Raw genomic sequence first — 17,597 nt, 5'->3', positions numbered from 1 at the left:
AAGCTGTTCAGGTACAGGCATCCCTGTAAGCCCATAAAAATATATAAAGATGTGAACAAGTCCTAAATGCTCTCTTCAAATATTCCTTTCTTAGCCATCTCCTTGATGTCAAAATACAGAAACTGAAAGGGCAGAGTTAAATAGCTGTAGCAGAAAGTTAACATTCAGGATAACTGACTGCAAAACTTCTGGTTTTTTAATGCATTAATTTTTAAGATTGACATACTCCATTTGGATATGACATACTGAAATGTTACTGCAGTTTCGGTGATGTTTTGTCTACCATAATGATCCTAAGACTGACTGTCTGTAAAAAAAAACCTACCAAGTAAAATGAACCACTGAAAGGGGTTGCCCAGAGAGATTTTGCATTCCCCATCTCTGGAAGTGGTCAAGAGAATGAGTAGCATTCCCAGCTCTGGGGAAATGGGCATCATCCACCTAAAGGTATACATAGCATGGAAAACAGGAGTAAGAGAAAGGCCAGAGAAGGGTGCAAATCTAGCTTTGTGACTAGCAGTGTGACTCCCACTACTCCCAGGGAGCTGGAATTCAGCTAAATCTTTTTCTGTCCTGGAAGAGACACCAAACTGGCACTCTCCTTCCTCCATACCACTTTAAACAATGGTAGCAAAGAGAGGAAATTTCACAGGGTGTAGAGGAAATTCCATCCTTGCCAATACTAGAAAAAATTATCACTATTGCACATAAAATCATGGAATGATCCAGCCTACAATAATTAAGTGAGCACTAATAAAGTCTTTCCAACAGTTAAATGTTTGTTACAACACTCTTGGAAGACAACATTTGCAATTTCATGCTTCTTTTTTGCAGTACTTTTTTTTTTTTTCTCATTTTAAGGACATCTCCTGTTCACTTCTGAATTAAAAAAAAAAAAAAAATGACTGAAACTCCTCTACTGACTCTTCTCTCCTCAAACAAGAGTGAAAACAAGAGCAGCTTGGCTATCTGCCCTGACTTGAATGACTGGTGGGATATTGTATACTATATAATACCCAAGTATATTGATACCATCTGTGTTATTGGAATGCTTGGAAATGTATTTGTTCTTTTCACTTATCTACTGCACAAGGCCCCCCTGAAAATAGCTGAAATTTACCTTTTGAACTTAGCTGTTGCGGATCTTATCTTCCTCACTTGCCTCCCTTTCTGGGCAAAGAACATCAGGAATGGATTTAACTGGCCATTTGGAAAATTCCTTTGTCGCAGCACCAATGCATCCATTGGCCTGAACATGTACACCAGCATCTACTTGCTGGTTGCAGTCAGTGTGGATCGCCATCTGACTTTTGTTCATACCTTGAACCACAGGGGGATACGGAGCAAAACTATGGCCAAAGGGATATGCTTGCTCACCTGGTTCTTTGGCATCCTTCTCAGTGTCCCAGCTTTTGTGTTCCGGACTGTGAAATACTTTCCCGCATGGAATATTTCAGCATGCTCTTTAGACTTCCCCACCCCGTTGTGGGCAACTGCTGAAAGGCTGCTGTTCAACATAGCGGGGTTTGGCTTGCCATCGACAGCAATCATCTTCCTTAACTTTTCTACCATTTGCTCCCTGCAAAAAAAAGCAAGAGAACGAAGAGCGCTCAGAACAAAGACTTGTAAGGAGCACAAAGGCACAAAGGCTACCGGATTGATCTTCACAGTAGTCCTGATATTTCTTTTGTGTTGGACTCCTTACCATTTTTTTGTATTCCTTGATATATTATACAAGACAGAAGTGATCAAAGGCTGCTTCTGGGGAGAACTACTCAACTTTGGTGAGCAGTTTGGTTATACTCTGGCTATTACCAACAGTTGCATTAACCCCGTGATTTATGTCTTTGTTGGGAAATACTTCAGGAAAAAGGCTTTGGAAGTTTTTTCACAGTTTTTTCCCTGTGGATTTCATTTGAGATGGGTATCGTTCAAAGAAAAGTCTTCATATTTCAACATGTTTACAGTCAGGAGTAGTTCAACCTAATGGTTCTCAGTTCCATCTTTGTTTTGATATTACAACCTATTTCAAATGGCATTAAAAATTAATATGAATTGCACTGATCTGACATCCACAGACTGAGCTAATTATTTATTAAAGTAAATCACTTGACTGCTTGTTTGTCCTCAGTTTTTCTTTTCTTTTTCTGTGCTACTCATCTAAATGCACAACATATGCTGTAATTGTATGTGAAATTATCTATCCTGTCATCAATTATCAGTGACATGAAAGAAAATGTTCAACAAAATATTAAGACTCTGGTTTCTTTACAGAAAGCCATGAGCTGGTTAAACATTGTATTACATTTTATCCCTGGCAACCAGCAGCAGAACAAGGGGACACAGTCTCAAGTTATGCAAGGGGAAGTATAGGCTGGATGTTAGGAGGAAGTTCTTAACAGAGAGAGTGATTTGCCATTGGAATGGGCTGCCCAGGGAGGTGGTGGAGTCGCCGTCCCTGGAGGTGTTCAGAAAAAGCCTGGATGAGGCACTTAGTGCCATAGTCGAGTTGATTGGACAGGGCTGGGTGCTAGGTTGGACTGGATGGTCTTGGCGGTCTCTTCCAACCTGGCTGATTCTATGATTCTACTATACCACCAGTAACACTGTATGTAAAATTATAATGTGCATTATGGAAGCAAATATAGGCTTAATCTTCACCTGAGAGCTGCTTTTAAATGGTTTTCACTTTCACAGTAGCATATGAAAAATGTGAATAATGTGTACATTACATATTGTGTACACAACAATGAATTATGTTCACATTCACATGTACAAACACAACAAAGTGTATGCAAACTGTAAAAAAACCAAAGCAACCCAGTATCCTCCTCAAAATATGAGGGTTTGGGTTTAGTTGTTGTTGTTTGTTTGTTTGTTTGTTTTCATTTTGATCCAGTAAAATGTTGCACAATTACTGATCAGTTTCATAAAGATTTATTATTATTTTTTATACTTGAAATTATCAGTGACGGTCACCGATAGCCATAGAATCAGTCAGGGTTGGAAGGGATCACAAGGAGCATCTAGTTCCAACCCCCCTGCCATGGGCAGGGACACCCTACCCTAGATCAGGCTGGCCAGAGCCCCATCCAGCCTGGCTTCAAACACCTCCAGGGATGGGGCCTCAACTACCTCCTTGAGCATCTGAAGTGAATCCTTAGGTACATATTTTTATGACTCAAAATTAATAACATTCATAACATATTTTACACCACATTTTTGTCCTTTCTTATATTTATTCTGTCATTTATCCATTTCCATGTGCCTTTGGGGAAGAACATGTACGTAGATCCGTGAGTAAAAATCCTTGCTGCTACCAAGACATAAACTCTGTTACTAGCAGTTATCAGAAAACCATAACAATAATACATCAGACAGGAGAGAAGGAAAGTTCTTTTCCATCACAGCTGCTATTTCAGAATAACTTTAGGACAATTGAGACATCTTTTCCTATAACTATATGGAAGAAGAAGACAGGAGATATGGTGAGGTCTATTCAACCAGTATGGTATTGAGGGCAGAAAAGATCATACAAGGACATTATGTGTCATACAGATTAGTTATTATAAAGCTTGTTCAGCCTGTAATAGTGCTGCATTCTCTGCAGCTCTTTTTAGTGTCACCGTTTTTAAGATGGAATTAATCTCTCATTTAATTATAGAATTCTGCCTGTTCAACTTTGTTGCATTAAGATTAGACTTAATTTTTCAATGCTAGCCCCAAACATTTTGAATCTGAAGAGCAAAAGCCTTTTGAAGAGTTAAAAGTCTGTCTTCCTGCGAGGATGGTTTAAGAATAAAAGGCGGATTAAGGGATCAGGGAGTAAAACTCACTCACAGCTTTATTAGTTTCACTCCTTCTGTGGCAGGTTTTTTTAAAATCAATGTCAGGGTTAGTCATTAGCAGTTCCAGCAGCATGTGGAGTTCAGTGAGTCATCTGAGATTAAAAACTTACTTCTAGTCTATTGTAAACTGCTAAACTAAACACTGTATTTATTTAATACATCTCCAGCTAAATTCTTAATTCAAATAATTTTCAAGCAGAGACAGTTGCTGGGGAAAAAAATGCTGAAAAAAAAAAAAAGTCTATCAACAGAAGTGTTGGCTTTCCACTGTGTCTGGGGACCTTAAAAGGGAAAAACATCTTGTCTTGTTTGACTAACGCTTGCCCGTGTTATGCAAGGAAAAAACCCGAACTTCTTGAGCACTGTGACATATTTAAGGATGAGTTTATAGGCTGAAAATCAGTCTGAAATCTGAAATTGATGGAAAGCCTTTCCTTTAGGTGAACAGACAAAGGTTTGCATGAAAGTGCTGCTTCTCTTTTACATGTGCACAGCTGTCAGAAAAGGCATCTCTACTTCATATACTGATTTAAACAATTTATTTATTCCAAATCAATGCATTTAATTTCTAATATGAATGTATGTATTTTCTACCAATGAAATAAAATATTATCAACTTCTTTCATGACTGATTGTGTGAGTTGTTTAGTTTGAAAAAGAAGAGGCTGAGGGGAGACCTCATTTCTGTCTACAACTACCTGAAAGGACATTGTGGAGAGGTTGGTGCTGGTCTCTTCTCACAGGCAATTAGTGATAGAACAAGAGGGAATGGCCTCAAGCTGTGACTTGGTAGGTTTATACTGGACATTAGGGAAAAAAAATCACAGAAAGAGTGATCAGGCATTGGAATGGGCTGCACAAGAAGGTGGTGGAGTCACCAACCCTGGACATGTTTAAAAGTCACTAGGATGTGGTACTTGGGGATGTGGTTTAGGCTGAACCTTGTAGAGTAGGGTTATCAGTTGGATTTGGTGATCCCAAGGATCTTTTCCAACCTGAATGTTTCTGTGATTCTGTGAATGCAGAAAAGTGTGAAGAAAATATCCAGTATAATCCAGAGCAAATGTAAAATCCTGTATTTAATCAGAAATCACTGACTGCAGAGAGAGAGTAACAGGAGCTTTGTGGCCCTTCCAACTCCTGATATCCAGTGATCTGGGACACTGACAAACAATAAGGCAGTAGGCAACAGCAGGCACGAATACAATGGTGGAGCATAGCAGAGCATGCGGTTTACCCGCACACCTCCTTTTATCAGTGTGGGCTGACATTAATTGCCCTTTGGACTCAGAATAGCCAGTCAGAATGGCAGTAAGCCAAACTTCCAATATTAGGCAAAGTCATACGCTTGGGGAAAGCAAATCTGGGGAAAGCACAGGCCTTGCACAAGGCAGGCACAAGCTAAGTGTCAGTACCTTGTTTACCACAGGACCAAGACAAGTCTGGGAAGGCCAGAGTCCTTAGACTTAGTGACTCCAGGTTCTTTTGTCTTCTTTTGCCATGCTTGCCTCTCTGGTGGAGCAGAAAAACATGCCTAGACAAGGTAGGACATGTATAAGCCTATTTTGGGACTATCAGGCCTACAATGACATCATCTCTGTGAACATCATGGCAAATCAACTTTGAGTTCTGAATTCTAGATGGTAGCAAGCAGTCTGTATGCAGTACAGACTTGCTGGAGCTTTTAGCAGCTGGATCCTGTTCTTGTGGAGATTGTTAAATCCTTCACAGTTTCACAAGAGACCTGGTCACGGAGCAACAGAGCTCACTTCACTGCCCATGGGTGGCTATCAGCCAAGGGACATACATGTCAAGAAAACTGCTTGCTCCTGGTCCAAGCAAGCTTGCTGATGCATTCCCAGCAGCAGGAAAGGAACAAGATACAAAAGTTATGCCAGACCACAGGACCAGAATCAGACTAGGAAAATAGGGCTATGGCTGGAAGTTGATGGTGAACAGACAAATATTTGACTGGAGACTGGGAGCTGAGAAACAGAGAGAGAAGACTGAGAGGAGAGAAGAAAGCAACTACCAGTATCTTTGTTAGCCACTTCCTCATCTGGGGTGTGTGGAGGAACAGGGAGGTCACACCGACCGAAAGAAAGCATAGAAGGAAAAGAAAGAGGGGACAGGGACTTGCTGTACCTGGAAACACAGCAGGAACCACTGTGCTTTTGAAGGGAAAACAGCTTTGGCAAGGAACTGGAAAAGAGGTAGGAACTTCTTGGCAAGGATGCCAGAGCAAAGTGTATAAAAAGAGAAGAGGCAGATGCCCCAGGATGGGACTTGGGAGGTTTTGTCCTCTCAAAAATAAAAATAAACAAACAAAACCCTGTCAAACATAAAAACATTGAAAGAAAATTGAGTTTACTAAATGAAGCATACAAGGGCCAGGGAAAGTTTGACCTAAAACCATCCCTGGAATCTCACTGTGGCTTCCTTCAGTGTATGAGTTATAATAGAGTTTTACATGACTAAGTTTTGACTTTACAACATTGCAGCTTAACTACTTCTGATTTATGTTTGTGTCACCCTGCTTTATGTGAGAGAGAAACACACTTAAAAAAACTAACAGTATCCTCAAGAAACTAAATCATCCATGCTGCATATTAAATAAGAACAACTGGATTGATACCACACATCCTGTCTTGAATTTTACAGAAAGAAATCTTTGAAGCAACATATAACTACATTGTAAAAGAAAATCTGCAATGTGATTATATAGAGACAAATTAGTCTAATTAAGAACATGTAATTGTAACTGAAGATATTAGATGAGATTCCAAAACATGTGCAGTTAGGAAGAATATTGTCATCAGGACAAATGTAGGAAAGAACATCCTTACAGCACAGTAAGATGCCTGACAAACAGTAGACACCATTCTTGGTCACCACAAAGAGTAAAGCAGGTCTTTGTGTCCACAAGGGGGGCAGAAATAGGGATTGAAAAATATGCTACTCACAGGGTGCACAAAGAATAGCTGGAAAAACAGATCCTCTGAGCTGGACTATGCAATAGTTTGTTTTTTTTTCTCTATGGAAATTTGAAGGTTAAAGGCAAGAGCATGTCAGCTTATCTCAATTACTCTGGTGTTACAGCTGTTTCTTATTTTGACTTTTCAGTAGTTTCTGTTCATTACCATTCCTATTATTCCATGTGCGACTGAGAGCAAAATCTTGAGTATCTTTCCCAGCCTACAGGACTAGGATAGAAACCTGCTTCCTCTTTCTCCAGCCCAAATAATACAGAGTCCTTCCAATTAATATGGTTTTCTCTGGTGGAGAATGGTCATGAACCCATTTAGCCACAGCTGTCATACCCTTCTTTAATTCTCCAGAACACATTGTATTGCAAGTACCCAGCACATTGATCAAGAGATGATGTTAGGAAAGCTCTCCTCCAAAGAAGTGAACACCTTCTTCTTCCTTTGGGATTTGGGTTGTTTGGGGTTTTTTGGTGTTTTGGGTTTTTTTTTGTTGCTTTTGCAAAACCAGGAATAGCCTTCCTAGATAAGTTTGCTCTTGTACATGCTCACAAATACCAGAATTTGACCCACTCTTGAGTTTCAACTTGGTTATTTATCTTGGCTTGAATAGATCCAGCTGTCTCTCAAGGTTAATTCACAGACAATGCATCATACTACCTCAAGTGAATGGTAAGAAGGGAAAAACCTGCTTTAGCATGCTGCTGCTGTTCCTGAAAGCACAACCTACACAACCTACTTTGCCCATGCTGTTGCCACAAATACAATAACTATCTTGCGCCACTGAACAGTTGTCATGGGAGGTTATTAAATTACATGACGCAGCAAAATGGATCAATGAATTCCAAACCTCCTACTTTTAAAGCATGTGTGTCTGGTTGCAGTGCATTCTACAGGAAAACACCTTAGGAAGCAATTGCAGGCTTGTTGCAGCAAAAGCTTCACTATTTGATAGTAATATTTTATTTCAGGTGCTGGGGAGTATTGTCCATCATGACTCAATCTACAGCTACAGCTGGGAGTGATGTTCTCCTCTGGGAAGAAATTCACACACAGAAAAGTTCACATTTGGTTTCATCCATTGCTATTTATCTGTTTGAACTCATGCACAGAAAATTCTGAGCCACACATTAGAAATGAAACCAGCCAGTACCATTTCCGACATGAAGAGATAGATAAATGCTCACATCCATCACACAAAACTAACTCAGCAAGTTAGCCAACTGCAAGGTCCACATCACAAAAAAATATTTCACATTGCCCCAGTATCTTTTTGATATGTGGAAAAATGTACATGTGAGGTAGGTATGTACTGAGCAATGCTCATCATTCAACACTGGGAGGAGGACAAATTGAAATATTTAATCTGCAGCCTCAGGCACTTTTCTGAGCAACAGAACTGCTCTACAAATAACACATTAGAAGCCAAAACCTCACCTCATGTATATCACAGTGAATTGAAAAGAATGGAGCTGTATCTATTTGGACCTGCCAAAGAGCTAGTCCTGAGCAGAGAGAGTGACTTTGAGTGCCTATCATTACACCATTTTAAAGTTACTACAAACTTTTACAAAGTTAAAATAATTACCTCAGTGGAAAGCTAGTATAATAACCAAGTCTCCAACTCTCTACTTTCTTTCTGCTATGCTTTTTAGTTACAAAGCTGCTGACAAAAATCTTGTTCATGTGTCAAAACTACTACTTTGGGGGTGGTGAGGATTAGCCCATTTACAGGACAAATCATGAAAAGATAGAACCTGTGATCAGCATCTAACAATAAAGTGAAGCACTCATTAAGCTCAGCTTTTAAAAAGATAAACAAATCACCAAAAGAAAGCCAAGAATTGATATTAAATTTAACAGATGAAAACCAGCTAAGACATTCTGTGAAAGGAGAAACCCAAGAAAATGTAGAGATTAGACTGCCCATTCTGCAAAACTTCAGTTAGTCTCTCAAGAACCAAAAGAATCACTGAATCTCTGGGTGAGGCCTCTTGCCAACATTACTTAACTCTTATCTGCTGGCTATATGCCAGATTCCTGGTGTGGATTCCAGTAATTCATAAGGCAAATCACACACAGCAAGAAAATAAAATCTCTCTGACGTGGCAAGTGGTAGTCAGACAATGGTGACAATAAATCTGATGGGAATTAAAGTCCTATAAATATCCTTGCATTTTGGGCATTATTGCAGATATATAGCAATGTACTGGAGCAGCCAAAATTCTTTGTGATATGTGATGATGTTTAACACAGTTTTGTTGCCTTATGTCTTACTTCAGACAGTTGGATGTAAAGGGCTATAAATCATTACAGGGTTCCGTAAATACAGAGTTCTGCAACTGTAAGGAAACTGCTTTTTGCAACATCACCACATACATATCCAGGAAAACTGTCTTCTTCTCAGGGTATGGGAGAAAAGGAATACTTTGCTTTGTTTGGCAAGTACTTCAGAGCTGTTGAGTAATGACACTTCACTATCAGGCTATCATGGAAAAGATTATCATTGCCCTAGTTAACAGAAGAGGGAACTAATGGTGGCAGAAGATTAATGCAACAAACTGAACTGCAGGTATATGGGAACATGTGTAGATTACTATTTGTCAACAGTATCAAAATCCCTACAGCTAGCCCTTGGGTACTCTTCATGACTTGATAACGCCAGAGAGAGAGAATTCAATTCAAGCTAATGGGAAAATATCTACCAGAAGCAAGTTCTACAAAAGAAAAAAATACAAAATCTTTTCTCCAAGGACTTTTAGGTGTGCATACTACTAAAACTTCCCACATCTTAAACTTCAAGGCAATTCTTTGCTGAATTGTCACTACAGATCAAGAGCAACATTCAAGTGCTCAGTGGTGCATTAAAGACACACATGGCCTTGTGCACACCAAGTCTTTAGTATCTTTTCTTTGACCTCCCCAACACATGCACTTCAGTAGTCCAAGGGGAGAGGATAGTGGTCTAACTACAAACTATACAAGAAGTATCTCAACTTCCCAAAGCCACCGAGCACAACCTCTTGATCCCAGATATACCTGCTCAGCCTTCTGAGTGGAGACAGGCTTAGTTCTAACATCTGCTACAGGGGTTTTTGTTTGTTTGTTTGTTGTTTGCTTGTTTTTTTTTAATCTAGGAGAAATTCTTCATTTCCACAATTAGTTTTAAAATAGCATTGATAAACTGTACCTCTGATTGCTTTGGTTTAAGGAGGCCTGCTGAGAATCAGCACCTCCCTGGTGCTAATAATTCAATTACCTGCTGGAGATGTGCTGCAGTCGTGGTGCTTAGAAATCCCATTTGTCCTAGGACTCGGTATTGTCAGAAGCTCTTCAAGGAGCTTGCCCAAAACAGTATCAGGCAGACTAAGAAGCCAAGCCCCCACTGTGTGGTCAGATGAGGTAACTTGATAGCTAGAGACTTTAATTGCAGCCTTACAGGCTGCTGTAAGTCTTATATGCTGCTTAGATTTGCTCCTAAATTTACCAACAGTTGCTCTAGAAGTGACCCAATATACCAAACAGTATAGCCAAAAAAGTACTTCTGTTTCAAGGATGCTGTGGTACATACCAGGATCGCTGTCAGCACTGTTTCAGCCTCAACAGAATGAGGCTTACAAATTCCACAAATGTCAAAAATAAAATGGGCATATGATATTCAGATAACACCATTAAATAGATCAAGCACTTATCTAGACTATAAAACCCAAACTGTCTATTGTCTACAGGCATATAGCACTTATTTCAGTGCAGAGCTCTTGCCCAAAGCTTCCCCATAATACATGTCTTGTCGATTGCTGCATCCTCAGAGGCAGATGCATTGCTTTTATTTTCCTTCCCATTTCTTGAATGCAGAGTATTTATAGGTTTGTATTTACTAGTAAAATATTAGCCAAATAAAAGAAGTCTTTGTATGTTTTACTGTGAAAATAACCATTTACTTGGAATAGCAAGAATTAATTATATCTCATCTTTCATGCTATGGCAAAAATCAAATATCCTTCAGGTATAGTGCATGTTATCCTAATACTACGTCCTCTAAAGAGAACATGATGTTCCTGGAAAACTACACAAAAGTACCGCTGACTGATCACTTTAAAAGGAGTAATCCAAGGAGAAAGCATGTAAACCAAGGACACAGTTTCAGAAGAGTAAAATTAGATGTGTGATGTTAGACCTGCATTGTTCTTCCTGCCCTGCTCTATTTCACTTCCAGGCATTCTACACAACCCATCCTGTTTATTCAATGAGCTGTGAAGGGTCTGGGAGAGCTATTTTGGGATCCTGTCCCAGACTTATGGAATAGGGATTTGAAACATGACTGTCTTCATGCACTGGATTCTGTGTTGGTTTTTCTTGTTTCAAATTCTAATTAATCAAGCTGATATTAGTGGAGCTATCTTGTAACCTGATTTTAGTGAAACACTTCCTTTCCCAGTTCAGTATATAATTTTCTGATGCACTGGACAATACCATATCCAGGCTTGTTGTGGTAGATGAACCTGAAGTTCCTGGTCATTGGTGAAGATGACCTGCGAAAACAGCAGGTGATGCCCTTCAGCACTCCTCAGTAGCCACTCTCCTACTCCACCATCAGGAGCATCGTGCACAGCCAGCCATGCTCAGCACATGCTGGTCCAGAGCAGGAGAGCCCCTACAATTCTTCAGTAAGGTCCTAGTCTAACGGCAGAGAACCAGGAGACAGGAGCCAGGAGTACTAGACAAATGCAATGGACTAGTCAAGACATCATCATTTTAGGAAACATAAGTAGTATATTTCTAGCTGCCTGAAATACCCTCTTTTTGTCTCACATGCCAGCTGGGAAATACTTTCGTTTGTCCAAGGACATTGCTATATGAGATGACATTTTCTGTACATATTTCAGGAGAAAGCAGACAGCAAGACACCTCCCAGTTCTCTGAGCTGAGGTGTGCTGAACCTCATGAAAACTCTTTTATAATATGACGAGAAAGACTGGAGAGCTTTGAAGCTATTAGTCCAACAAAGAGTAAGACCGATAACACTTACTGAGCATTAGTGGTAAACTCATTTTACAACACTATGTTACAGGAAAAGCATCCTCCTATTTTGAGAAATATGAATGTATGTTACGAGAAGCTGTCAAGGGAAGAAGAAAATATCCTCTTAGCAAAAAAAGCAATAGAAATACAAGAATGCCATAGTCACTCTGACTTGATGACAGTTCTTTAATCATGAAAATTTCTGGTGTGACTATTTTGAAATATAGACACAGTGTCACAGAATCATCATTTCTTACTGTCTTCTACTGGAAGTTATTGCTTAGTTATACATTATGCCTTAATAATCCACACTACAAAGAATCAAATAACTGCTTTCCTTTTCCTAGAAACTCTCTTATTTTTACAGTTTTAAGTATTATTAATGTGAAGGCTCTTTCTGAGACATACCTTTTAGCTTTCAGCCTATTGAAGTCCACTTCTCTACTTCCTTAAGTGATAGAAAAAGCTATGGCATGATAAAAACTTCTTTGGAACAGCAAATAAATTAGAAAACAGCTACATCCAAAAATAAAGCAGCAGTTAAGATGTAAAACATACCAATAAAGCTCTCTGTCATATGCTGCTACAATGTGACTCAAACATTGTGTATCTGATATCTTAAATGCTTAGCAGGATTCTATTTGATAATGGCAACAAAGGTGGACAGCAAAACAGTTCATAGTTTGGGAAATTAAGTGTGTGCCATGGAAGGGAAGGAGTCATATCTTTGGCTGCAAGATCAAGGGCTTGTTGGTACTGGGCAAATCACTCTTGTCAATATGGGCTGCTCCATCTGACATTGCATCAACAATTGTGTCTCCTTGGTGAAAGAAGCTAAAGAAACTAAGAGTCAGAAAACTAGAGGAGGTGGTCTCATTTGTCATTCTAGGCACAGAAAGAGGCAGCAGGAAAGACTGCTCATAATTATATACTGTCATGAAACCAGAAATTATCCTTATATCATAAACCCAGTAGGGGAGGTGATGAAGGTAAACTACTGGAGGTCAATACATTTGCTTGCTTTCTGCCATGTGACTTTCCAGTGTTATATGCATTATTTTGCTATAGTTTCTGTGTTTCTGCATACAAATGGATCTAAGACTACAATACCTTTCAGAGTTTAATCACAGAATGTCAGACTCTGGAAGGGACCTCAAAAGATCATCTAGTCCAACCCCTCTGCCAGAGTGGGACCACCTATGCCTGATCACACAGGAATGCATCCAGGCAGGTTTTGAGTATCTTCAGAGAGGGACACTCCACAATGTCTCTGGGCAGCCTATTCCAGAATTTTGTCACCCTCACAAGGAAAAAATTCCTCCTCATGTTTCCATGAAACTTCTTATGCCTCACCTTCCACCCATCACCCCTTGTCCTGTCATCAAGCATCACCAAGAAAAGCCTGGCTCCATCCTCCTGGCACTCAACCCTTTACTTATTTATGAATTTTGATGAGGTCACCTCTCAGTCTCCTCTTCTCCAAGCTAAAGGGCCCCAGCTCCCTCAGCCTCTTCTCGTAAGAGAGATGTTCCATTCCCTTAACCATCTTTGTGGCTCTGCGCTGAATTCTCTCAGGCAGCCCCATGTCCCTGTTGAACTGGGGAGCCCAGAACTGGACAATCAATCAATTTCTTTTTCTAAAGGAAAATAGGGAGAAGCTACAGTGCACTGCAAATCAAATATTTCCTAATTCATGAAGTCTGGAAACCACCAAATTTCTGTTTGCAGTATTCTAGGGCATCAACTCTTTCCTCCACACATATATTGTAATAAATGCACTGAATTTCAGTTACAGCAAATTTCTTTGCAGTAACTTCTACCATGAGTGACTGCAGTTACTGTGTGATACTCAGTTACAGCAAGATTTATCAGTTTGATTTGAGTTCATGCAATGTTTCTAGACAGGCATTTTATTTGAAAAATATGGCCACTTTTTTCCTCATCAAAAATTTACAGAATAAATACACTTTTCTGTGTTTTAAGTGCTCATTTTTTTAAATTATGCACCAGGTAGCATATATTGCAGCATCCTAGAGAGTGGTTAACTCCTTAATCTTGTTGCAGCAGTTTCAGCTGCTGATTTTCACCATGGACAGATGTCCAAGATGCTTACTTTTATTTTACTTCCTTCACCAAGGAGACTTTCAGATATTCTATGAAGAGCTTCATGCACGCTTTTGACAGGAGTAATCAGGCCACTCCTTTCAAACCATCTTGTGAACAAAGTTTTGCTTTCAGAAATGCTGTGGTTTGGGGGAAGAATATGAGGGGGGGAAAAAAAAGGTCTCTCCTTTGCTTTGCTGAAGATCGTGGTTTGCTGGATTAGTAGCAGCCCTTGAAGCTGCTCTGGCTCTGTGATTCAGCTGTACACTCCTGGATGGAACCTGGCCAGATTACTTCTGCTCAGCCTCATTAAAGGAACTTCTTTACCCCCGCTATATCTACAGACACAGAAAAGAATTCAGAGCTTAAGTCTAGTTTTGCAGCAGCACTTAAGCTGGAGGAGACCTTCCCAACAGCCCAGTGAAACAAGTGGCAATATGCACATACAGTGCTGTGTTGTATCCCAAAGCACCCTCAACATAGTTCTCCCAGAAGCTGATCCTCTGAACTATTAATACATTGATATTGATTAGGTGGCATTTTTGTTGAAGTGCATCTCTCCTCATTCCCAAGCAAAGGCCATGTCTCATATTCTGCTTGCTGCTGTGTGCAGCTCACAGTGCTAATTGCCAACTGAATCTCACAAAGACTAATGATGTTTACAGTGCTTCATACAATTTTGGATGCAGTACTCTCAGGATAACCACATCTAGAATTCAGACCACCATGTTAGATGGCCTCCTTTGAGAAAAAAAAATTCTACCGATGAAAATGATTGTTAAGGCAACACAGAGTCTCATTAATGGCCATTTACACAATACATCCAGCTGGCGGCCGGACACTAGCGGTGTCCCTCAGGGCTCAGTGCTGGGCCCCATCCTCTTTAACATCTTCATAGATGATCTGGATGAGGGCATCGAGTCAGTCATCAGCAAGTTTGCAGATGACACCAAGCTGGGGGCAGATGTGGCTGGGTTGGAGGACAGAAGGGCTCTGCAGCGGGACCTTGACTTCCTGGACAGATGGGCAGAGTCCAATGGGATGGGGTTCAATAGCTCCAAGTGCAGGGTGCTGCACTTTGGCCACAACAAACCCATGCAGAGATACAGGCTGGGGTCGGAGTGGCTGGAGAGCAGCCAGACAGAGAGGGATCTGGGGGTGCTGATTGATACCTGCCTGAACATGAGCCAGCAGTGTGCCCAGGTGGCCAAGAGAGCCAGTGGCATCCTGGCCTGCATCAGGAATGGTGTGGTCAGCAGGAGCAGGGAGGTCATTCTGCCCCTGTACTCTGCACTGGTTAGACCACACCTTGAGTATTGTGTTCAGTTCTGGGCCCCCCCCCCCCCTTTAGAAGGGACATTGAGATGCTTGAGCGTGTCCAGAGAAGGGCGACAAGGCTGGTGAGAGGCCTTGAGCACAAGCCCTATGAGGAGAGGCTGAGGGAGCTGGGATTGTTTAGCCTGCAGAAGAGGAGGCTCAGGGGTGACCTTATTGCTGTCTATAACTACCTGAGGGGTGGTTGTGGCCAGGAGGAGGTTGCTCTCTTCTCTCAGGTGGCCAGCACCAGAACAAGAGGACACAGCCTCAAGCTGCATCAGATGAAATTTAGGCTGGAGGTGAGGAGAAAGTTCTTCACTGAGAGAGTCATTGGCTACTGGAATGGGCTGCCCGGGGAGGTGGTGGAGTCGCAGTCCCTGGGGCTGTTCAAGGCAAGATTGGATGTGGCACTTGGTGCCATGGTCTAGCCTTGAGAATTGTGGTAAAGGGTTGGACTTGATGATCTATGAGGTCTCTTCCAACCTTGGTGGTACTGTGATACTGTGATAATTTACAAATACATCAGAGCAGGTCTCTTGTGATGGAGCCTGAACCATGGATGCAGAATTCCATGCAAGGAGAACTGATTCATGATGGGTTTTGACCTACATAAACTGACAAACTAGACACACTCTATGCGCTGCCACTATGTGCATGCTCTTTCTTGGAAGGCTGTGGGATCTATATTATGTCTCTTCCTCCTAAGCATTAGTGCTGCCCAGTGTAGCATGTGTTCACTGAATTAAAGAGTGCAGCAATGCTGACGCAGCCTTCTTGTCCAATCCCACTTATTTGCATGCCTTCATATATAAATCACAATACATACAGGCTGTGACTGCAGAGAGTCTGCCAGCTTAGATTAGATGCTGCTAGTGTAACACATGATAATGCCATAGGGCAAGCCAGGTCCCCAGCATTGTACGCACCAATGAAACCATGACCAGAACTGCCTATGTCAGCAAGGAAACCACCAAGAGGTTATATCTGGAACGTACTATTAGAGTTAATGCATCTGAAAGGAAAATGAAGGGGAAATGCACTCAAGTAGCAAAATGGAGAGACCAGAAATGGAATTCAGTATGGCCAGATGAAGCTGAAATTCCTTGACCCATTCCAGTCACTAAACTGCTTCTGTCTCCTTGATGACCTGTATAAGAGAAAACACTGAAGCATCAGACAGCACCAGCATGACCTACTTTGTTAGATGGTCCTTGTCAGAGAGGTCAACCAACCTGCTTGTTCACCCATCTCTCATTTGCTATGATGGAGTATTGAAGGGCAAGACAAGTTTTTCAGAAACATAAGACTTAAAGTAGTTGCTGGGGACTGGTATAAACATATCAGGGAAGTACAACTCTGTTTTAGAGTAGGTGAGAGCTCTTACCTCTTCTTTTCTTGGCTATTCTAATTATTTTCTGGTTACAATCTATTTTGGTTACTGGATTTGTCCTGGAGGACTTACCCAAGTAGCAAGGCAGTAAAACACCTTCATTCCATATCTGTCTTCTGAAAAATATTTGCATCGACCCCTTTAACCCTTTCTCTACTTACTGAGAAACTTCTGGCAATGCTACCTAGGCTCACAAAACCAAAGTAGAGCCTTTCTTTAAAAACAAGCATTAAAGCAAGAACTTGTGATTCAAAGCAGGGTGTGCTATCAGCAACATTTGAGCTTCTTCAGGCACAACGTCACCACAAATGAGCCACAGTAGAAAACCTCTCTTCTATAAATGTGCAACTTAAGCCTCAAGACGTGGGACAGAGGGAAGCAGAAAAACTGGACATATGAGTATACATGAGAGAGGAGCTGGGGGACTGAAAACTGCTAACATATATAGTAACTCCCATGGTAACAGAAAATAATTAAAACTTCCTGCAGAAATACTGTTGCCAAGAGAGGTAGGAAGGTCTGAAGAGACTCCTAAGAGACACTTATGCACTTAACCTAAACTGTTTTGCATGACTTCAGTGAATTGCATATCTTCTATGAGTCAAGTACTTAATATTGTTTAGTTTAAATATTTTCTCCCTGTTTACAGATAAAAGATGAAGAAAGCACGCTGCCAAATGCAATGTTAGTAATCTTTTCAGATCTCAGCATTCTGCTTTGTAAACATTCAGTAACCTTAGGTAGATTGTTTTGATGCAGTGTACACCTAGGACTAATGTTTGCATTTATGTCAGAAGGGATTTCCTGAGCTCACCCAGTCCAACTGCCCAGTTCAGAGTCAGCTACAGCAATTTGCCCAGAATCCTGCCAGCAGGTTTTTAGAACCTCCAGAGATGGAGAGAGACTCCACAACCTCTCTGGGCAATCTGTGTC

At 40.9% G+C, this 17,597-nt stretch overlaps 1 protein-coding gene across 1 annotated transcript; it reads left to right on the top strand.

Moving 5' to 3' along the window:
- Positions 1 to 901: 901 nt before the first annotated feature.
- BDKRB1 (bradykinin receptor B1) lies at positions 902 to 1,987 on the top strand. The gene has a single exon (XM_064153045.1). The coding sequence runs from the start codon at positions 902 to 904 to the stop codon at positions 1,985 to 1,987; it is 1,086 nt and encodes a 361-aa protein (XP_064009115.1).
- Positions 1,988 to 17,597: the final 15,610 nt, after the last annotated feature.

This window comes from Pogoniulus pusillus, chromosome 1 (genome assembly GCF_015220805.1).
Source record: "Pogoniulus pusillus isolate bPogPus1 chromosome 1, bPogPus1.pri, whole genome shotgun sequence".
Lineage (NCBI taxonomy): Eukaryota > Metazoa > Chordata > Aves > Piciformes > Lybiidae > Pogoniulus > Pogoniulus pusillus.
This window is presented reverse-complemented; position numbering and strand designations above follow the sequence as displayed.

Excerpts from the sequence above, each read along its gene's own strand:
- BDKRB1 (XM_064153045.1), top strand. The coding sequence starts at position 902 with ATGACTGAAACTCCTCTACTGACTCTTCTCTCCTCAAACAAGAGTGAA.